Raw genomic sequence first — 23470 nt, 5'->3', positions numbered from 1 at the left:
TTACAAACAGGGTATTAATCGTACGTTTACATATATTCTAAAGGGTAGTATTATTCTTCTAGTATTAGTTTTGAGTATGATAGTAGTAGATAGGAGGTACGTATTGAAGGAACGAATGAAATTCAATAAAATGGAATATTCATTAAACTAATTTATTTATCTCACAGGTGTTGTGGTTAGTTGGTAAACCGGTAGCCTTAGTACAAGACTTGCTAGTTCGCAATTGGGAATCCATCTTATCCGTATCGTTTCAAAGGTTAAATTTGCCTATAATTCCTTAGTTCGGACCTTTGACAGAATCTTTGTAAAACAAAAATAAGATGTACAGATGATGGATTTGACTCTAAAACGAGTGACATCAGGTAAATTTTTCTTTAACGACTCACTGTAGTTTGATATGCGAAAACAAATCCTAGATTGTGGAGGAGTAATAGGACAAGGCGCAAACATAGGAATTAATTTTATTGCAGTCTTTCAGAATAGTCTTAAGTTACGATCAAAAAGCATAAAGCTACTTCCTACTTCTCGTGAGAATGGAAAAATAAAAATTAAATAGTGGTTACAAGATAAATGTGTAAAAATAAAACCTATGCAAAATGAATAGTAAGAAAAACAACATGTTACAAACATATGATTTATTGATATTCACAAGTAATTGTTTTATCACCTTTAAATTACAACAGAAGTAAATCACAAAACGATTTGAAACTAATGGCAATTAACAATGATTTGATGTCCCAAGAAAAACAGTTGTTTGAATTTAACAAAAACAATAAAAAAAAAAATTATGTTTTAATGTAATGAAATGGTAATTATTTCATATTTTGGCGCTCTTTTTTGTAATGGGTGGGTTCTTAATGTCTGACCAAGTTCAAAAATAACCAACTTCATAGTAAATGATTGTGAATGCGGTTGTGTCAGCATAGATACAAAACTGCATTCTAAATAATTTGTTTGTGATTTTCTATAGATTATGCAAATAAAAACAAAGTGAAGTTTTTAGTGTTCCCAATATAAAAAATACACTTTAAAACAGATAACAGTTTTTTTGTTTCAATTTAAATGCAAGGATCTCATTATAACTTACTGCTACTTAGGTGCCTACTTAAATTGTAAATCATTTTGAACTCGTAACATTTCTAATAGTACTCCCAAACACCAGGTATAAAATGATGTTTGTATTGCTGAGAAAAAAACCTCATATTTTAACATGCTAATGCCCAATTTCATCATATATAAGGATATAAGGAAGTTTCTTTTTAAAAAATAACATGAATACATTTTTTTTTAAATATCATACTCATATTACAATACAAGTTTAAGTTACCGTTTTATCTGAACCTTCAATAAAACCGGTAAGTACAACTTTGTACAACAACGGTTCCCCTTAACTAGGGGCCTCTTGCGATCGTGAAAACAAAGTTTAGTTAGGGGTTGGTTTCTAGGACCTTTTAGGGTAGCAATCGTTTAACTATATGACTGTCCCTATAAAATACAGTTCTGAAATATTTATATGTATTTTAATTTTTTTGTTATATTGTGAACTTGTATGGGGAGGGGAAATGTTCGTATTTGGCATAAGAAACGCTAAATTGTTACAATGAAAAGGGTAGTAATATATTGAAAGCGGCTCACATTTTCTAATTCAAACATTCACACGCACACTTACGCGTAAATAAGAAGTCAAGTCAGTCCAATAATTCAGGGGTGTCAATTTTTAATTATGAATTTCTTTTATATATTACCTGGAATTATAAATTATGATTACTTCTCTCAATCGAGAATTACTGATATTTTTAGTTACTAAATAAATTACCCTTTAACAAAATTATAAGATAATAAGTTATTTAGGTTGCCATAGTAAAACAGGAAAATACTAGCAAGTGCATTGAAAGTATTTCTAGTTCTTAAAATTAATACATAGACAAACACTTTAGCTTTATAATCTGCTGCTTAGGAGCACTAAAAGTAAATGTACTAAGCTAAGTAAATAGCTAATGAATTCTAATGTGAGCTAACTTAGCTTTTCCTACGTTTACTACTTCTTAATCTTCTCCTGTTGACTGTCACAGTAGATTTTCTAGGTGTTTCTGAAATATCAAAGTAAATGTATAAATAATAATGCATACTACATACCAATATTTATAAAATTAGGACAGCCACAGGAGTACACAGTAACGGATGCCCCCAGAAAGATTAAAAGGCTAAAATGGCAGTGGACTGCCCATGTGGTCAGATACTCAAAAGAGATCATATCTTGGTACCCCAGAGATGGGAAGAGTAACGGAAGGCCCCAAAAAGAGTGGTGGATAACCTGCCAAAAGGATAGTGCAGAAAAGCCAGGGACAGAGCACACTAGAGAAATCTAGAGGCCTATGTCCAAGGACAGCCTGGAGGTGGAGCGCGCTTGCCTAGAAGATGCCTATTCACTCTTGATTTGAAGGTACTAATGTTGTAAGAACTGGGGAAAATGGAAGCTGGAAGAGCATTCCAGATCCTAGCAATGCGGATCAGAAACGAAGATGCGAAGCGCTTCGTACGCGTCCGCGGTATATCGACCACGTCCATGGTGTTAAAGTATATACAACGTGTAACCGATTTACGAAATAATGTGGAAGGATGCACAAGTATATTTCATAAGTAATCACCGGGTAAAAATATTAAATCAAAAGAAGGCTATTTATTTTTCCATACAAACGAATTAAAAACATTTTAAGTGTTTACTTATGACAACCCTATTGCAGATTAAAGTCCGACACGCGCTTAGTATCTACGCTACGCGACGCGTACCTAATTAAGTAACAGGAGCACTTGATTTAAATTTTGTATGTGATTTAAGGGCTGTATCTGATTTCTTTCAGTAAGAACTATGGCAGTAGTTTACTCAAACACTATTATGTTTTCAGTTTTACAGATAAGTCGCAGAGACAGTACATTATGTGCCTCTAAACCCTGTGAAGTAATATTTAGATTTTCATTTACATGGTGTATATTCATACATTATAGTTTACATTTGGTATTCATGCTATTACAGCAGTTACCCGTTTATTTTTCTTACATTCGAGGGCTTCTGGAAGAAATTTATTTTGAGAGAAGTTGTCCTCTTGCACATTCTGTAATTTTTATGTTAATTTTAATTTATGGTACTAAATAATTAATTAATTCGCTATCCAACTGAGATACCAAAAGGAAGTAGTCGGGCGATGCAAAACGCTATAATTTATGTATAAAAGATAGGTAACTATAACTTCTGATTAGTAAGAATTCGCGGGCTAGAGATTTGATCGTTATTTTTTCTTCGAGATAAATGTCTTTACTGTTCAAAAATGCCAACAGTTGTATGAAAATCTATATGTATCTTGGATCAGCAGCCAAAAATATATATAGCAAACAAACTACATGGTATATTATGTGTCGTGAAATTTAAAAATGGAATTATCTTCTACTCTGAATCATGGCAACCAAGGAGGTAACTTTTAATTTACATTTTGAAGTGGGTTGCAAATAGACAGCTGTTTATATACACTTTAACGCTCACCTACTTTTCTGCCTAGTGTCTTTTTGACTTAGTTTTAATTTCCGAGCATTATTTGAGAAAAGTAAAATACCACACTCATTAGGCATTGATGGACTAACCTACATAATTTACACCTCTGTCAATGCTTCTTTTGCAGGCAGCTGCACATTATGGCATTGGCATACTAGTAAAAATATTACTTACTTTTAGTTTTAGTTGTATTGTTAGGACTCTCTACAGTTTTAAGTTCAGTCTTCGGGGTACCCTTGCCCTTAGTTTTCCGATTACTCTTCCGAGGAGTCACCTGTACGGTATTTTCGATATTTTTCTCATCAATATCCTTAGTATTAGTAACCTTTCTCTTAGTAGATGTTGACCTGGGTTCGGAGTTGTTCGATTTATTCCTCATTGATCTTGTACATCGTACCGTGACTTCCTGCAAATAATAATAATAATAATTAATAGTATAGAACAGTAGAATACAGTACCCAAAGTACAAGATTTGCTCACTGGCAATCGCGGAGTTGTGTTAGAGTATTGTTAGCGAACAGAGTATCTGGAAACAATATTTTTGTAAACTGATACAGAAGCTAAAGAATTCGGGGGCAACAGCTAAAATAAAAGGGAATAAAATTACTTATCTTTAGGAGATTTAAAATAAGTCATAATACCGCATTTTAGATTTTCAAGCGTCATTTTCAGGCTTAAAAAAATCAATCCTTACAAAAAAAGAATCAGTTTATTATTACGACTATACTTAGATTTGGTTTTCTTTTGGTCGTATGAGTTTGGGAGATAACTAAAACGAATATTATGATGCGATAGGGAGGGCCTATGAGTGAGGTGTCCAAGTGGCCAATATAAAAACAAAAATGCGACCTTTAGTTAACAGGGGTGAAACCGCGGGGATCACTTATGCATTTATAAAAATTCAGATTCCATGTGTTACAAAACTCGAAAGTCGATAATGAATTTATACAGCTTAAATTAAAAATACCTGAGAGCTCCTACCTTGTAGTTCTTATCGTTATAACTAACAACTTTTGATCTATGACTTCTCATAATTCAGTATTAATTTATTTCATACAAAATATTAATAAATCATGTTATTTCTGTTAAGTGACATTACACTGTGAAACCCAATACATTTGATTCGATAACGTCGCGTAGTCTTATGAGTGACCGCATGGTAAAGTTGTGGTTCACGCGCCGTTGCTGATGCTACATTACAGATTAGAGTACAAGTAGAGTATCTATGTGAAATATTAAATACTAGATATGCCCTGCGGCTTCCCCCGCGTAAATTTCAGGACGCAGCGTACTGCTACATAGTCTACACCTATAGTAATACATGAGATTTTTGACCAAAATTTTTTTATCTTTCGCCTTAGTTACTTCTGATACCGTGATACAAGAATACGTGTACAAAGTTTCATGATGATCGGTTTAGTAGTTTTCGCGCGAAAGCGTAACAAACAAACTTACATTCACATTTATAATATTAGGAGGATTTCACCAACAATTGATTTAAAAAAAAGTCGTATAACAAAAATTGTTAGTTTAAACGTAATCAACTCCAGGCTGAGTGCTTTTGTTTTTTTTTATTTAACCCTGTATAAAAAGTCAATATCATTATTATCATCCTATCAGTATCCCAACACATGGCATAGGTCTTAATTGAATTGAATTCTACCTAATGGTGACTATTTCAGATGAATAAAAAAATATTTTGTTATTTATTAAAAACTTACCTTTACACATTGTTGTTTGATTTGCGACTCTAGTTTTTCCTTTGCCTCCCGCTTTTGTTTTATCAAATAATATGTCATCATCGCTGGAGTATATCCTTCTAGTTGAGGGTGTCCCTCATCAGTCTCTTTTGTGGTCTTACTATTTATTCTTTTATTTAAGTTGGCTATAACTTCTTTCATAGCGTAAGTAGGGTTTTTATCATGTAAGTACTCTTTTTGTAGTATCGGAGATTGTGTGTCAGAGTTTTCAGATGCATTCGAAAGTTTCCTTATTCTATACTTGCAATTAGAATCATCATCCTCTTCTTCATGCCCAGTTACAGGGTTACGCTCCTTGCGAATAATATCTTCAGGGTTTCGGGCTAAAATTTCTGCCCAAGTGAATTGTTTTGCCGAACCCATAAATTTGCCAAACTTCCCAATGCTATTTCTATGTCTTCTGACACCTTTGCGTTTAGGTACAGTTGTCTTCTTCTTAGACCTCAAGTTTTTCGGTGAAAGTTTCTTACCGAAAACGTCGTGGGGCATTAACGACTTTTTCAAACGGGCCACCAAGTCCGCATCTGATATAAAGAAGTTTCTGGAAGCGCACGGTTTGCGTATGCCTTCGCTTGATGTATTTAATGTCTGTTTTAAAAGTTCTAGTTTGAGATCATTTTCTAAGGAACATAAATTCTCTCTTTCGTATGCTTTCTTAATCCCATTACGGGCAATGAAATCTTGAGGAGTATTTTTCCTACCAAATCTTTTTGTGTAACACTTGCTTCGCATTGGAGACATTGGTGCTTCAGCAAAGTTGACGTTCAATTCTTTATCCAATACATAACCATTTTTCAATAGCTCACCCCTGAACAAACTCCTGCAATAGTCATAATCAGGTTTGTCAGTGAAATCAAGACTTTTTATGTACTGCAGATATTTTTCTAGGAACTGTGGATAGAATTCAGTTTTGAAACAGGTTTTGAGTAACAACTTAGTGTCATTCATAAAGTTCTTTTTTAAAATGTGGACAAGGTCTGGCTCAGCCAATACTTCAGATGTTTTCCAGGGTAAAGTCCCTGTGAGCCAATCCAAGAGATTGTATCCCAGAGTTTCAAGGTCTGAACGTCTTGAATGTGCTCCAACATGAGAATCCCTGGAACTGTACTCCAAAGTACCATCATGAGCTTTCCTAGCATCCATAGCAAATACTTTGTGGTCTCCTTTTGAATCTAGAAATTTTGATGCAAGGCCATAATCAAGTAAATAGATTTGACCATTCGATTGGTATAAAACTGCTTCTTTATGTATTTCATCAGTATGCTCAGTGCAGCTTTTATCAAGTATTGTCTTGTCATTATAAACTTTTTTTGGTGAATAATAATGTCCAAAATCATCGAGAAAATTTTGATATGATTGATCAGAACATACCGAGCTGTTCAAGTCCTCATAATTGACGTAACTTGATAGTTGTCTAAGATTGAAAGCATGATGCCGATGCAATGACCTACTGTCCTTATCAGATAGTATTTTTCTCAACTTCTTTTTAACTGTTGCCAAATGTTTGTCACTATCTTCTTGGGCATCTGTGGATGATCTTTCCCTGGCTTTATAATCTTCGTCCTCATAATAATTTGAGACTCTAGTCTTGCTACTTTTGGATTTCCTGTGTTTCTTTGTTAATAACACAATTTGCTTATTATCTTTTTGGAATGACTGTGTTGGTTTGATAAGTCCTTTATTGTATTTATTTCCATCAAAACCTAGCATAAGATTGGAGCTTTTTATATCAGAATGAGTGTACCCTTTGCTATGAAAATACTCTAACACATCAAGTATTTGTATAGCAATCACAAGAACATTTCTTAAGTCTAACACTTTAGTCTTTGAGATTATTTTCTGAAGATCAACATCATAACGAGGAAGGACTAGGAATCTGTATTTGATGCCAGTGCTTTCGTGTGTAAACGAGCCACTTGCTATGTATATTGGCATACCTAATCGCTTTCTTTTGTTTTGATGTCTCCACGCTTTAACTGAAATGTTAAAAACGAATGTTTGTTTTAATATAAAAATGTTATATGGGCTGGTAATTGTTTGATTTATTAACTTAAAATTGAAGCTATTGAGAAAAAATTTCAATTTATTGATATTTTCAGACAAGTAGTTTATTGTAAACTTTTCATACACTATTATATCTTGTTGTTTTTTGTATTTTGTCACTCTTACTGAAAATATTTTGGATTTTAAAAACAATATAATGTACCGGTTATGTTTTTACTTTCATTATTTTGAATTATATAAATTTATATCCAAATGACTCCTATAAATTGAACAAACAGCCCTTAAATTCAATACAATACAAGCAGTATTTATGCTGAATTTAAGAGTGTATTAATCTGTAGTTTTTGAATAGATAATATTTACCTTCATTGACCTGGGCAGTCCTAATGAGGCAATGGACTTCCACAAACAGAGGACCATTAGTGTGTGGTTCTATTTTAACCACATAGCGAGCATTCAGCTTTGTCACCTCTTTTTCACTGTCATCGGAGGCCAAGTATATCCGGCCAAAGCTTCCTCGACCTGTATATACAAAAAAGTACAATAATAACCTATCCAAAAGACTGGTGACTGAAGTAAATTCCTTCATCATTTTTAGCATGTTCAAATCCTGCTACTTGGCACAGGTCTGTTCTCTTGTAAAGGGTTTTATAGCATAGGCCCACCACATACTCCAATGAGGGTTGTTGGGCTTTTAACAACACATTCATAAGCTAATGATAGTAACAAAAGTATGAAGGTTGAGAGTGTCAATGTCCTAATTCAAGGTTAATACTGAGACTTTGTAAGAACAGAACAATTGAATACTTACCTAAAAATATACCTCAACCTGGGTTTAAACGTTGTAATACCTAACTAAACATACCCACTAGACAAACAACAGTTTGTTAAGTGCATATGCAGGCATGAGGAAAAATTGTTGCAATTGTTACTCTGGTTTGTACCAAACTGGGTCCAATTCACTTCTCCAATTTTATAGATGCAACTTTATTTTTTATAGTGGCAACTGATGGGCCAAGCCGATAGCCCACCTGATGGTAAATGGAAACTATCGCCTATAGACAGACCAACAATTTTCAGGGCATGCAAGGAACACATCTTACAATGTGTCACCTTGAGTCCATCATCCTGGCCTAGGTTTTAAGCCCATGTGCCCTTAATTACCACCCTACAGTTGAGAACATAGCATTGCAACAATGCTGCTTTGCTGCAGAAATAAACATGAGTGGTACTTCCCCGGCCGAGCTGTTACAATAAGCTCTACTAATACTAGTAGTACTCTTCAGAGAATGATTGGTGTAAGCTGAGAAAAACGAGACTCAAAATTTTAATTTTACCACAATATTGTGGATTCATTGTATACTTTCTCTTCTTTACTTAATTTCCTCTGAAAGCGACAGGATGTATCCATGAGAACTTGCTACATCCAGACATTGTTCTTGGGCTGTTTCTGATTAAAATTATATTCTCTTATTACCTATTGGCTTCCCTATTCGCCATTTATTTTGTATCGTATCTGTGAATACGATTCCTGGGGGTAAGGCCTCATCATCAGTGAAGCTGACATCCACACTAGTCTCCTCAAAGCCGCGCCTCGGCATATTCTTTATTCCTGAAATTAACAGAAAAGTTTAATGATCTTAAGAACATTCTGATAGCGAACAGATTATTTACAATAATTTCACCATGGTCGCTTCAAATGATATAATCCGGTATGGTCTATAATTAATATGTTTGGTTGTATGTAATTTGAAGCAAAACCAGTATTCGTCAGCTTCAGAAAAGTATTTGCAATCAAAAAAAAAATTACCAAACAAGTATAGTTACCTCTAAATCGAAATTCCCACTATAACTTTGATAATATCGATATTAATAAATAAAAAAAAAATTGAACTGTACCGGGCTAGTGTATCTTCCAAAAACAAACAAAACTAAACCACATGTAATTATTTTAAATGAGTATAATGAAGATTATAAACTAAATTGAAAGTTCGCCTTCGCCATGTTGTTACAGTAGGCCGTTGGATGTTTGTTAGAAATGTTGCTAGCTCTCTAAATAAAAATCTATAAAATTAAATTTATTTTGTTTATTTGTCTGATAGACAATAGATTCTCTAACAGTTATTAAATTATTTTATAATACAGTAAACTGTTTCGGAATTTAATAAAGAAAATAATAAAATTCTATAACGTAGCGACCATGAATACTCTTTCTGAACACAAGCAACCCCGGCCGAGCACATAAATAAATAAAACATAAAAAAGTCGGTCTATACACCATCTTCTGAAATTGTCTTCTTATAGAGCAATAAAGTTGCACTGATATTATCATTTTGTTTAAAATTTGTATACGTTGAACTGCTATTGTTTATAAATAGATTTTAATACTATAGAACTGTAGAATTTTAATTTAATTTTTTTTTTTAATTTCGTAATTTCGTCAAAAAAATTAAATGCTTGTGTGATGACTTTCATTTCTTATTGAAAGTAACCTCCGTCTAAAGGCATTTAGACCTCACCCATACAGATTGGGGCGCGCTTTGGAAAGACTGTTCAAGGCCAGAGCCTTGAAGGTTTTGTGCCACGTATAGGTAGATATTCGTGATAATACTATAGATATCAGGAGAGCCAAGGTACTTTTTTCAAATGAAGGTAATTTAATATTTTACATAAATATTTGCATAACAGGAGACATGGATCGGCTGTTGATATGATGATGATTCGCCTCATAATTACTATTAGATGAAAGACAGATAAACACAAAGCGACGCGCGACACGATGGTCTAGTGATGAATGGCATGCTTTAGTCCCTCTGACGAGGCGGTCGTAAAACGGCAATAAAATGGGCAAGTTGCCTTGCCGTCTATATCGCGCAACTCAGTGCAATACTTACTGCAATCTTGCAAGGTAATCTTATGATATTGCATTTAAATTATATGTAGATTCCTATGTTTAGCGTTTAATTGTGAATATTAGTGAATTTGCGAAATTTAGATTTGCTATGGTAAAGTGAAATTCGGGCAATAAAATATTGGTCACATCTATCCTCCTCTGTTGTATAGACGTGTCTCTTTCTTATGTTTCGCGCGACAAGTACCTAGCGGCCGTTCGGAAATTCGGACAACATATCCAGCAAAAGATCAACTTCCCGCGTTTGGATTTGAAAACTTGCGCTTTTTCTGCATAAAACTAATATTATGAACCGCGTTTGGTCGAACAAGAAGATAATTAAATTCATTAATGAAGTTCATGTTAGACCTGAATTATGGAATGTCTCAGTTGCCGCGTACAGAGATCGCAAGGCAAAGTTTAATGCTTGGAGCGCTGTTGCTGCACAATTTAATATAACTCCTGACGTGGCCTACAAAAAGTTCAGAAATCTAAGGACCTACGCGAAAACTGAGCACAAAAAAAAAGGTGGCAAGCCTATATCCTGGTTCGCTTACGACGCTATTTCATTCATTCTATCAGGGGATGGTTCTGACAGAGGAATAGACAGCGAAGCGAATCCTAAGACGGTAAGAAAGTATAATGGACACAAACTTATTTAAACATCGTTATTAATATTTAATTTACCGGTTTGAAATCAACATTACCTGCATTTAAATTTTTACAAAACGATTAAATCACTTAAATTCTGTATTAAAATAAAATAATAACAGCAGATAATACATATAAAAAACCCCCTCTTGAAACTTTTAGTACAAAGTAATATATTTCCCAAGCGAGTTTAAAAACCTTTTCATTTCATGTAAAGTAATAAGAGAACCTCCAAATACCTATGTGTTGTTTTTTTTCAGATAACAGATAGACCTGAAAGGGACGATGGTGACAGTATTGTATCGGAAGAATCATCAGATACCTCTGTGGAACCAGAGCCAAAAGTGCCACTTAAGAAACCAATCAGATCACAAATACCAGAGCCAATTGAAAGAGTTCACATAAACGACAGCGTTGGCAGGAATCCTTACTCCAGCTTTGGAGAATATGTAGCCAATAAACTTAGCACGTACGACAGTTATACTCGTGCTCAGACCGAGTTCAAAATAAGCAAGATACTTTTCGATGCGGACATGGGTATGTTTAGGCAAACGGAGAGGCAGTTCCCGGCTCAGTTTCCATCGATTTATCCTAATTACTCAGAACAACAGGAAATGACGGGTGGTAGTGATCTTAAAAGTCAGTGCACTTTTCTACAACCGCAGGATTCTTTACAAGGACCTTCGAACAATCGACCTTAGGCTACTTTTTCGTCTCTTAAATAAAAAAAACATTTTCATCACACGTGCTCGTAACGTGGACCTTATTACATCGATGTAAGGCTTGAATCTAAGACACACGTGTTTTACGTGTGATGATGTAAGTTTAGTTTGTACGGTTGTACCTCACTGTGAGTTATTACTTATTATATATGAAGATAGATTTTTTTTAATTTAGCTGGGTAAAAGGTAAAACAGAATATTTTTTTTAACCCACAAAGAGGTTTTATGCGGTAAACAATAGTAGGCATTTCCTGAAATTAACAAATATTTTTACCTTCTCAGTTATGTTAAATTAACGTTTCATTTTATCAAATTATTCAAAATTCATAACTAGTCATGTTTGAAAAATGATTGAAATACGAAATTCCCTTTATTATATTTTTAATATAGGCTGAACAATGGACGAAGCAGTGAACGATGTTGGCCGATAGACACGGTTTACCTTGGCACGCGAAAAAAAAACTGTCGCGCCATTTTTCGAAATTAAAATTTGGTTTTTGGTCTATTATTAATAATTTAAAATGTCCAGTTTAAATTGGAAAGTAGAGCAATAATAGATTTTACAATCGGGAATAACAGGTAATCGAGGCACGAATAGAGAGTGGGTAACCTGTTTCAACCAAAATCTAGACAGCAGCCTACGAAACTTTCATACAGTGGAAAAACAGCAAAAAAGGTTCATTTATTTTCTTCAGTTTACGTAACGTATTTAAAAGTATATCCTGTTTTTTTCTCGCAAGTGTGATGAAAATCTTCGTATGAAACGCGTATGGTAAATTACTTGTTACACTCTCGGCTTTCTTAGCGCCTTCGCCTTTAGATCACGCGCCTAATATCGCCTCGATTGTAAAATGCAATGTAACCATACTTGATGTATAAACTGCTATTAGGCCAACTCAGTATGATTCATATATTATTAAAAACGTATTTTATTTATATTCGAAGTAAGATTGCTATTTATTTTCAATAAATAAAACTCCTAAATTTAGCGATCCGCCATGACAGTTGAAACGCCGATTTCAAAATTATGACGTCACGTCTATACAAACAAAGTTTTGTACCGCTTGAACTTCGAAAATCTCAGCGAATATCGAGTATCTTGTTATTTCAAGCTTTTTGTTATTAGTACCAAAATCAATAACAAAGCTATGGAACAGGGACTTAATATAGTCTAATTTGCCTATGATGTCACGAGTACGGCAAGAAAGATTTTTTTTAAATTTTATTTTATTATCTGCAATTTACATCAACAAAACTCTCCGAAATAAGATATTTTTTTGGATGTAGTAGGTATTTCTTATTTTTTAAGTGACTTTACCACATGTTCGTATGGCAGATTCAACAGAGAATAAACCGTCAGGAAACTCAGCATTTCTTCTTCTTAAACATTGAAATTTTACAATAGTGCCAATTCTGTGTTTTAATTGATTTAAAAAAGATAGCAATATTTTGTAAATTTAGTAAGATTAGGTTAGTGATTTGTGTACGACAAAATTTGCACCATAAAAATAATAAAATTCAATTTATAGGTAATTGCTCAAATTAAAAATCTAGCACATACTTACTCGAATATTAAAGGTAGGTACAAGAATTTTCTGGATCTTTGGAAAGAAAAAAAATATTTATGTTGTTACAATAAAAAAATACTAGGTTATGTTATGGCATTATTATTTCTTCCAAACTGTTCCATCGAAAATTATAATACACACGGATGTAGCTGTTCACAGAAAAGAATTTATAACTTTTTTCTTTAGGTGAAGTACCAAAATGTATCCTATACTACTTCTATGTCATATTGTTCTAATAAACTCCGCAAAAAAAAAAAACAACCAGATAATACATATTAAGATAAGTTTAAAGACTATTATGGGCATTAACTATATTCTTAAGACTTATCTTATTTAATAAATTGAATAATAACACAAAAAATAAAAGGAGATTTTCTTTCGGTAACTGTGTGTTTATTATTTTCTTGACAATTTGAAAATATACTTTATACTAAGAAGTTATTACTTCACACAATGGTTGTTTATTTTATAAGACAGGCAAAGAAAAATACACGTTACGTGTGATATATGCATTGACAAAATAATGGATTGGCCATAGATTTCAGCAAGATTCACGCCTAGGTATATTTTTATGGGTTAAAATTTAATAATTTCACACAAACTAACATAACTAAGGTTGTAATAAAGGAAATAGCTGGTTTCCTTTATTTTTCCTAAAATACTTATTGAAGTGACACCATCTTTTAAAGAAACGTATAATTCATTGCAAATTTTGAGACCGTTTTTCAAAGCACGGCCTGCCGACCGTTTTTGAAATTTTGCTGCCAATTGTAAAGTGCGTATTCATGCAGAGTTAATATTTTTCTTCTCTGCCTGAATAAACACTACACATTTGGCAGTGAAACTTAAATAATGGCCATTCAGGCATTGTTTTTAATAGGGCGTTATTGAAACGTAGATACGTTGTGCTTGTATACCAATTTGTCGTTAAGAACCTTTTGAAATAATAGTAGACTGTCGAAAGTAGAAACCTATCCTTTAAACAACAAAACTTCGCAGGGTATGTTATACGCACTGCAAAAAGCGGAAAAAGAATGAAGAAATACACTTGTCATTTTCGAGAAACTAAAATGACTAACGCGCTCTCACAACGCGGCGTCGAAAGAATTTAAACCAAACCAAAGTTGGTAAAATTTATAACAAAGTGATTTTAAAGGTTATTCCTCAGAGTACCTACCTTATTCGTGAATATTAATTAAAATATCTTTAGTTAGATACCAAAAAAATATATCTAATTTTATAAATAAAAATATTAAACAGCAAATAGAAGCCGTGCCGTTCAACTAACGAGAAGTTTTACTGTATAAGCATCTATTTTCATTGCTTTTGAGGAACAAAGTTATTAGCCATGTCGCCATAATTCACAGTAAAATATTGAAGTTGCCGCTTGTTTTAGTAATTGCTTAAATAAATAATCATAGAGTCGTAAAACGCGATTGTGGTTAAGGTAAGTCAAAACTTTATCATTTAGTTATTATAGTAAAAAGTTTTTGTAGGCTTACTTACCTCAAATCACTTATTTTATGCTCGCTTTATTACTTCCCACTTTTTAAGTGTATTTTTGCTTCTGATGTTTATTACAGTCTAATTTAATCATGGTTTTATAGTGCACACTTTAAAGAAAATTACTTACCTACTCGTATTAAGCTGTAAAGTGTATGTTTTAATGCATATCTCAAGAACCACTTGTTAGGTTATCCGGATTGAAAAATATTTTTATCATACCTTGATACTATGTACTCAGTAATAGATTTAAAAAAAATTAAGGAATAAAGGTATCTTATTACAGATTTCATTTTATTCCACGAATTAATTTCATAAGTTTTATCTATCTCTTAATCTTCAATAATTTTACCTTGGAATTTGAGGGATTTATGATTGTGACAGTTTCTGTCAAATTTAAGTAACGTTTAAAAAGGCGACCTTCATATTTGATTGTCTATTTTATTTTCAAATGGCTTAGTTACTGAGACCAACATAACGTGAACATAAAAAGTAATAATAAGCGCGCTTTTCTCTGCTGTTTCTAATAATTAACGAAAATCTTTACTTCTCCTTGCTGCATTGCTAGTAGTATATGAATAGTAGTTTGAATAGTAAATATTCGACGGCTAGAGGAGGGAGCGACTGAGGAACGAGTGAGCAAGGAGGGCGATGGGGACTCCTAAGTCGAACTTTTAACTTTTTCCACATTCATTCAATAGTCGTCGGCCGACCTCGCGTCCGTGCACACCTCCGCTGCATAGTACACAAACAAAAATGAAGTGCTATGTGAAATGATATTTAATAAATGAAATAAAACAAGTGGTTCTTTTGTTAACTTTTTATAATGTTCGATGGATTTTAATGTTATGTTAGCGATTGCATTGTGCAAGGAAAGATGGACGGTGCGAACGCTGACTCGGATCATTCTATGACTTGGGAGGACTTTTTTGGTTCGTATTTTCTAAGTTTTTTGCTAACTTAGTTTTTGTGTTTTTCAGCGATAATGAGTATTGAGATTTAACTACCATTTATAAGGCTAACTTCGTTGTTTATTCAAAAATATTGAATGTGGAAGAATATTATAGATCTAAAGTTTTAGACTAAGTTTAGAAACTTTGAAGGTGTGGGAGTTTAAGTTTCAGTTTGAATTATAGTGTTTTTCTTCTCCCTGCTGTGGTTTATTTCAAGTTCTATAAAGGTCCTAATTCCTAATTAATACTCCGATAATTTAATTAGAGGAAATCTTTATTATAGGTTTTTAGTTTAATTAATTGTAGGCGTTTAAGATGCTTCTTTGTTCATACATGCAGCTTACTAATAAAGTTTTGCCATAAGTAAGCCAATACATACCTACACAATGGTATTTAAAAAGGGGAATAAATATTAAACACTACTATAATACACTAGGTAGATAAAACGTTTTTCTGCTGTGGATACCTATAGGTACCTATTTAAACTAAATTTAGGATGAAAATATAAACTTTCCACAATTACCTACATAAGGTATTGAACACATTTTTTTTTTTTACATTGTTATTATAGAAATTAAACCTTCCAAAAGGAAAATCGTAACGAAAATCTGGGTTCAAGTTTTATACCTATCTACCTATTTTACATCTATTCATATATTATCTAACTTAGGTAGTTACCTACATCTTACTGCCTACTTCGCTTTTATTCATCATGTTCATCGACCCATTACCAGTCCACTACAGGACATTGGTTTCCTCTCTGAATGAGAATGCTTTAGGCCGTAGTTCACTACGCTGGCCAAGCGCAAACCCGTGAACTTCACACGTCTTTGAGAACATTATGGAGAGCTCTCAGGCATGCAGGTTTCTTCACGATGTATTCTCTTTTTATTATTAGGTACATGCTAATCACTTATCCCTTGATGAAGTTTATTAAATGCTTTTTAAGCTTCTTTTATCTTACAACATAAGCTTAAACCACGCGAACGAAGTCGCAGCAATAGCTAGTGGAATATAAAAAGTGTGTATCTGCGTCGTGAATTTCCCGAGGCTTAGTCGGGAAGGGACAGGTTTGCTTAGCATTTCCTCTTATGGCGTTCAGTCGGTTCCTCGGTTCATTGCCTGGAGACCTGCTCCACACTGCAGATATCATACCTACCACGGTGAAACCCGTCGTCGGTGCTCATTTAGTTGAGTTAGGGATAACTCACAGTGATGTGCGTGTCTTGATATTTCGCATTCTCTATTCTCAGTAGAACTAATACTCGTGTCTTGATAATCTTAACTTTGTCTCAGTGACAATCCAACAGTTACTAGGATAGTTAAGGTAGCTCGTTTTCTGACTGACCGATGACTAATCGATCAGTGTTGTTCGTTAAATGGTGCCAGCAGCGTCTCGCGAAAATCGTAAACTGCCATTAGTGCTTTTTTATTTGATCCTTTTACAACTTAGCCCTTGACTGCAATCTCACCTCATGGTGAGGGATGATGTTTGAGTGTTAGTGGCTAACCGGTTAGGGATGTAAAGATTTTTCTTTAATTTAACCTCATACACCTTAACGGTCTATACGTGGCATGCCATGACGGAATGCCATGCCATGCATGGCATTCCGTCTAGCGGTTTAGCATTCCAGTACGATACTGGAATGCTTAACCATAGGGTGGTAACTCTAGCAACGAACTGGCCTTCCACCAGACCATACTGGAGAAAATTTAGAAATTAATAAAAATGCTTTACTAGTATACTATTACCTAGCTAATTTAGCAATAAATCATTGTAAAGTCAACATCTCCTGACGATGCTACGTTATCGGAGCCACACGTACGTGTGGAGTAAAAATTATGAAGAAACTATTTTACATTGCGAAAGATCTGTCTGGTGTGTAGTATGAAGATTGAGGAAATTATAAATGACACTACAGATTTTACCACTTTTCGCGGATTGTAGCTGATAAAACGTAATGTTTATCGTAAGTATAACATAGAATTCGGAGAGGTAAAACGCCTGCTTCGATTTAATAATTTAATGTATTGAATTTGGCTCTATACAAATAATTAGGTAGTAAGTTACGCTAACATGGATGTAACTTTTACCGTCCTCATATCAAGCCATTACCGACTTAATACAGTGCACGGGTCTCCTCCCACATACAGAAGCTCAGTGCGGATTTACGGAGAACTCTCAGGCATGCAGGATTCCTAACGATGGTTTCCTTCACCGTTGAAACAAGTTATATTTTAATTGCTTAAAACGCTGAAACAAGTTATATATTGATTGCTTAAAAATTTTGCAAAAGTTAGAGGTGCGGATGCGGAACACCAAAAAATATGAACTTCTTCAGCCATAGTAGGTAAAGTGGCAGGCAGAAGAAGGCCTGGCCGGAGAATAATATCATGGCTCAAAAATCTATGACAATGGTTTGGAAAGAACTCCAAATCATTGTTTAGAGCAGCGGTTTCGGCACCGAAGCAGAAGAAGAGGTGCGTGGGATTCGAACTCGGCCCCCTAAATTGAAGCCGAAGCACTACCCACTGGGCTATCACCGCTTATATGGATGTGAATTAAGTTTACATGAAAACACAAACACTAAACGTGATTTTCTACTCTTTGACACAAAACGCGTTTTGAAAATTGCTTCATTCCTCATTATAACATGATTGAATTATTTTCTTTCGTAACAATGAATATTAGGTTAATTTAAATTACTTACACATTTTTTTTTTTATACGTGAGGAAAACTAGCGTGGTTACGAGGTTTAATAGCGATTGCGTAAATCATTGCGCTGCGTTGTTTAAAGCAGCCTCTTTTTCTCCCGGGGGAATATTCAAAGGCACGAAAACGCTTCGAAGTTATATAAAGAGATTTTTACTAAAACCTAAAGGTGTTCGTTTAAAAGCACTAGTCCATTGTCTATGACATTAACCTTTTACTAGACATTTTTACTCAGCTCAGTGGTATTAACTGAACTTATAGTAACATTTTAATTGCATGGTGGTATTAAATAATTTTTTTTTGATGCTGTTACTTGAAACACACATCTCAATACACAAAAGTCAAAAAGGGCGATTTTATTTTATATAATCTTAAATTTATTTTGCAATTCAAATATTGATTTGAATTGCAAAAGAAATTACCACTATTGTAATTATTGGGTCTTTCAATTAGGCTGAATTTATTTTATTTTTTTCTACTTTGTTACCCTAATTCACTGCAATATTAAAGTCAAATTTTTAAATTTTTAATTCAGCTTTTAATCTTGACAACGAAATAAATATTGCTTTAATTTTTTTTTTTTTTTGTTCATTGTTAATTTATATATATAAATATATATAAATTAACAATATTCTCTTATATTCTCTTAACTGCAATCACACCTGATGGTAAGTGATGATGCAGTGGAGCGCGCTTGCCTAGAAGATGCCTATTCACTCTTGATTTGAAGGTACTCCTATTGCAATAGGAAAATGCAATCTGGAAGCGCATTCCAGATTTTCGGGTCTTGTCTGGTAGTCTAAATCGCTTTGCGCACGAGACAAAACGAACAAACCGACTTCTTAGCCTAACATATTACGCGTTCCAATCATTAACTATAATGTAACAAGGCGTCGCTTATATGAAAGTTATTTTTTTCTTCATTATGTTTGTGAACGCAACCGGATGGATGGAACGCTATCCGGTTGTCATAGCAACCCAAATACCACTACCGTCTACTTAGATGTCTAATTAAAACAACTTTTTAGAATCTTAGTACTGTCTTTAACGTAAGTTATATAATCACAGAGAAAAAAATGTATACCTAAAGAGCGTCATTACTGTTAGGTAATCACTTATAACTGCAATGAGTCAAAATATGCGGTATAAGCGAATAAATAAAAAGTAAAAAAACTAAAACGTCTATGAAGAAATTTATTTCTAATATAAACTTTAAACTGGGCATCAAACTTTTATGACCACTGTTAAACAAGTTAATTTACAGTATTCAAAACTCTGATTTAAAGATCTTATATAAATTGAGAAATAAGCGCAGTCAGTGGCCACCCACTTAAACAAATGAATACAAGCATTATCTTTGTTCATCCCAAATTTAGCGTTTCTGGTGATTGAAAATATGAAATCGTATTGGATAGTGGATAGAAGCAGGCGTTACTTTGCGGAAATCCATGATATATTATCAAAATTAAGCTTAATTTGCTATACTCCGCGAAAAGCAGGAGAATCTGTGTGGTGTAATTTATAATTTCTTCAATCCTTATACTCCACACGAAACAGATCTTCGGCAATATACTCTCAACGCACGTTTCGCTCCGAAACCGGAGCATCCTCAGGAGATGTTGACTTTACAATGAACAATTATAAAATATGAAATCGCACCATTATCGGTAATCTCGTGAGCAAGGTCCAAGTATTATTATCATTGTTAAAAACTCACATTATGGAGAACTCCCGTTTCAGTTTCATCAGTTACGGTGATGGTAAACATCGTGAGGAAACCTCCTGTTTACCATCACCGTAAGAGCAAGTAGAGATGCGTGCTGGGATTCGAACTCAGCCCCCCGAAAATGATGCCGAAGTCCTAGGCTGTCATCGCTTTTTTTTTAACATATCAACCTATTATTTAACATAATTGTTTTATAAATATAACCTAAAATAAACTATTTAAAACTAATTAAAATCCAAAACGTCCTCGAAACCACCGCAGCGAGGCACAGTCCCTAAGATGCTGGCAGCATTGCCCCTTTGGATGGCCAAACTAATTCGTTGGCCAAGGTAACTGCCCGCTCTAGGATCACCGGAAGACTCGATAATCCTTTTCGATAATTCTTTGAAAAGGGCTCTTGCCTCCGGACCCCACGGTCCCAAAGTCGCTACTCCAAACTAAACTAAACTATATTAAAAAACTTTGTAATGAAATCTGTATCATGTTTTTTGTTCGTTCATATTAATAGGGTTCCATTGTGTTTTTGCTACGTTACGTTTTGCTGTAATTTATAGCAATTAGTAAGCTTTGGTAGCAACTTGTTAAGAAGGTCATACTCTGACTCAGAGTACACACTTATAATATAATGCTCGAAACACCTAACGGTCGAAAAAAGTTTCAGTAATGTACTCCTAGAACATAAAACACTACAAACAACCTCAGTGTCGACGGTATTTAAAACAATATAACGTCAGTCCAGTTGATTTTGAGGAACATCCTTATATAGGCACTAGCGGACCCTCGCGACTTCGTCCGCGTATGAGTCAAGCGAGAAGGAAACAAATATTCCAAGGGAATGAGTTATTTCCAATAAATGCGCAAAAAACCGATTTTTGTGACCTTTGACCTTGAAATTTAATAGTTGCTTACACCCTACCATATGTAGACTTTGAGACAATTTTTAGGGTGTCAATATACAAGTATTTACAGACTTACAGCTGGGTATCTCGAATTCCGAGGTGACCTTACTATAATGACGAGACTAAACGATATATGTAATAATAAACCATCAGGGGGTAAACTTCTTCTATTCCATGCTTTAGTAGGTGGACACGTTAATTATATCCCTCGTCAGGGGATATAATTTTATCTCCTACCTGTGCTAGCCCTGTCAATATACAAGTATTTACAGACATACAGCTGGGTATCTCGAATTCAGAGATTCTTACCTAATTTTAGCTTAAATGACTGGACTGACTGGAATTTGGATATTATTTCCACTTATGCGCCAGTGCTCTGAGAGTTGATGCTGATGTTGATGCAAAGATAAGTTTTTATCCTTTTCTCTTGTCATTGGCTCTTGTCATTGCTAGCCGTACTTATGCAATAATGCCTCTTGGTATAAGCTAGTAGTACGTACTTCCTAACAGATTAACCGGTTACCTTAGACTGCATCATCACTAACCAATAGATGAGATTGCAGTCGAGGGCTAACTTGTAGTGGAATAATAAAAAAATAGCCCGATACCATCTTTGACTGCATAATTTTTTACCACAAAGTGTCGCCTTGTGGTAAGAAATGATGCAGACAAAAGCTAACTTTTTTGATTATTTATTTGAATACTTTATGAAACACACAACGTAACGGGTTAGTGCGGCAATTTAATTTAAGTACAAAAAACACTCACTGTACTCATAAATTCTAATACTACACACATTAAAGACCAGGACGCGTTTAGAACCCTCGCAGCTTTAGGTTTAAGTTTAAAGAAAGAAAGAAAGAAAGAAAAATCGTATTTATTGTCACACATTTGTGTAAAATGTTACATTTGTGAAATAAAATAATTGTTAAAGTGTAAAAATGAAAAAAAAAAAATGTGTGACAAAGGAGCTGGCTCAGTATAGCTGCAAACTAAAACGCGAAGCACTGGTTTTCAGCCAGCCCCATTACCTTCGTCGTCACTGAATCCTCGCGACTAAACAATAACAAAATAATCATAAAAAAGAACAATAACATAGAATATAATATATAATATAATATATAAACAAACAAAAGATATTTTTCATTAAAACAAACTTATTTACATCGAGAAATACAAAATCATCAAAGAGTTAAATAATAAACAAAATCAAAAATCATGAAAATAAACATGAAAAACTAAAAAAAGAAAAAAATAAAAATCTAAAATCAAAAATTAAATGTAATGTGAGTGTCTTTAATGTGAAATAAAGGAAAAATTATATAAAAGTACTAAAAGGTGGGAAAAGTAATTATTTGTTATTTTTTAATATTTTTATTTACTGGTGGTTATTGAGATTTACGAATACTTTTTAATACTTTTATTTGTTTACGAATATGGTTGTCGCTATCATCTCACTACCGTGTAATTCTCATGTGATGTACGCATCAAAAGTGTCACCTATTAGCCTATTTATTTATTTATTTATTTATTTAATGGACAATCAACAGGTTACAACAACAACTCTTATAAAACTAAACAAAAAATGAAAAAACATATAAATGTAATATTGTAGACCCACTTAAAACTTGCGAATACAAAACTATATTGTCAGTTAGAAGGAGAAAAAACGATTAAGAGAGACATGAGAGTAAGGTCCATCAGGCTGTGACATAAACTTGACGAATCTAGCACCGCGAATAAAAACACTTGACCTAAGTCTATTTGAATAAAGATGTTTTTTACTTTGACTTTGACTTTGACTATATATAATACATATTTATACTCGAGTGGAATAAAAAAGAAAAAAATAAGTCTATAGTCAGTGTACATATAATGTTTTCAATAAGGTTGACTTCGCGGCTCGCCTAGATAATATGAGTTAACATTCTTCCTTTTTTGGGTAATTACAATCTCTATGTCTTACATAATTACGTTTAAAGTTGTTATTATAACAAAGAACATAACTTGCTAAGTAGTGCGTTTATCTAAAGAATGTGGTAAGATAATAAAAACTTGCATTTCCTTGTTTAAATAATAAAATTACCATTGTCACCAATTCCATCAAAATCATCATTCGCCCACTACGGGCATTGGCGTGCATAGAGGGTATGTACAGGGTATGCAGATATAAAATTTAACAGCCGACTGGCGCAGTGGGCAGCGAACCTGCTTTCTGAGTCGTGGCCGTGGGTTCGATTCCCACAACTGGAAAATGTTTGTGTGATGAACATGAGTGTTTTTCAGTGTCTGGGTGTTTATGTGTATATTATAAGTAATTCTGATAAAATATTCATAGAAATATTCAACAGCTATCTTAGTACCCATAACACAAGCTACGCTTATTTTGGGGCTAGATGGCAGTGTGTGTAATGTCATATAAAAAAAAAATGAAGAAAATTAAGGGTAGGCTTTTTATAACTCTAACAATGCCTATCCTTAGGGGTTTTTTAAACGTTTACTGCAGATTTTCTTAAGAGGAGGGGGTTGACGT

The 23470-nt window shown here is 33.8% G+C and overlaps 3 protein-coding genes across 5 annotated transcripts in view; 2 read left to right on the top strand and 1 right to left on the bottom strand.

Moving 5' to 3' along the window:
• Positions 1-688: 688 nt before the first annotated feature.
• Positions 689-14920, bottom strand: LOC120634812. 3 transcript variants are annotated; one of them, XM_039905626.1, is made up of 6 exons: positions 14776-14920; positions 8789-8923; positions 7675-7833; positions 5269-7283; positions 3722-3953; positions 689-2090 (listed from the first exon to the last, which is right to left on the bottom strand). In XM_039905626.1, the coding sequence occupies exons 2-6, from the start codon at positions 8910-8912 to the stop codon at positions 2020-2022; spliced, it is 2601 nt and encodes an 866-aa protein (XP_039761560.1). In that variant the 5' UTR covers positions 8913-8923; positions 14776-14920; the 3' UTR covers positions 689-2019. The 3 variants fall into 3 exon arrangements, with proteins under 3 accessions (XP_039761560.1, XP_039761559.1, XP_039761558.1); XM_039905625.1 differs by lacking the exon at positions 14776-14920 and adding an exon at positions 9211-9332; XM_039905624.1 differs by lacking the exon at positions 14776-14920 and adding an exon at positions 9139-9325.
• On the top strand, positions 10477-11753 carry LOC120634814 (the record flags this gene model as incomplete). The annotated part of the gene is made up of 2 exons (XM_039905627.1): positions 10477-10830; positions 11113-11753. Coding segments are annotated over 2 exons (795 nt in total), but the record flags the coding sequence as incomplete, so codon positions are not given.
• Positions 14921-15397: 477 nt separating the features above from the next.
• Positions 15398-23470, top strand: part of LOC120634935 — a 134821-nt gene continuing 126748 nt past the window's right edge. Inside the window, exon 1 of the mRNA XM_039905828.1 lies at positions 15398-15577. Coding sequence (XP_039761762.1) covers positions 15523-15577 — 55 coding nt within the window. The 5' untranslated portion in view covers positions 15398-15522. The remainder of the gene's footprint in view (positions 15578-23470) is intronic.

The sequence above is a fragment of the Pararge aegeria genome, chromosome 25 (assembly GCF_905163445.1).
Source record: "Pararge aegeria chromosome 25, ilParAegt1.1, whole genome shotgun sequence".
NCBI classification, from domain to species: domain Eukaryota; kingdom Metazoa; phylum Arthropoda; class Insecta; order Lepidoptera; family Nymphalidae; genus Pararge; species Pararge aegeria.
The sequence above is the reverse complement of the archived record's forward strand: the minus strand, read 5'-3'. Positions and strand labels throughout refer to the sequence as shown.

Excerpts from the sequence above, each read along its gene's own strand:
- LOC120634812 (XM_039905626.1), bottom strand. The coding sequence starts at position 8,912 with ATGCCGAGGCGCGGCTTTGAGGAGACTAGTGTGGATGTCAGCTTCACT. Across the intron at positions 7,834-8,788 it reads GCGAATAGGGAAGCCAATAG|GTCGAGGAAGCTTTGGCCGG; the intron begins GTAATAAGAGAA and ends TTGTATATACAG. Across the intron at positions 7,284-7,674 it reads GACTGCCCAGGTCAATGAAG|TTAAAGCGTGGAGACATCAA; the intron begins GTAAATATTATC and ends TTAACATTTCAG.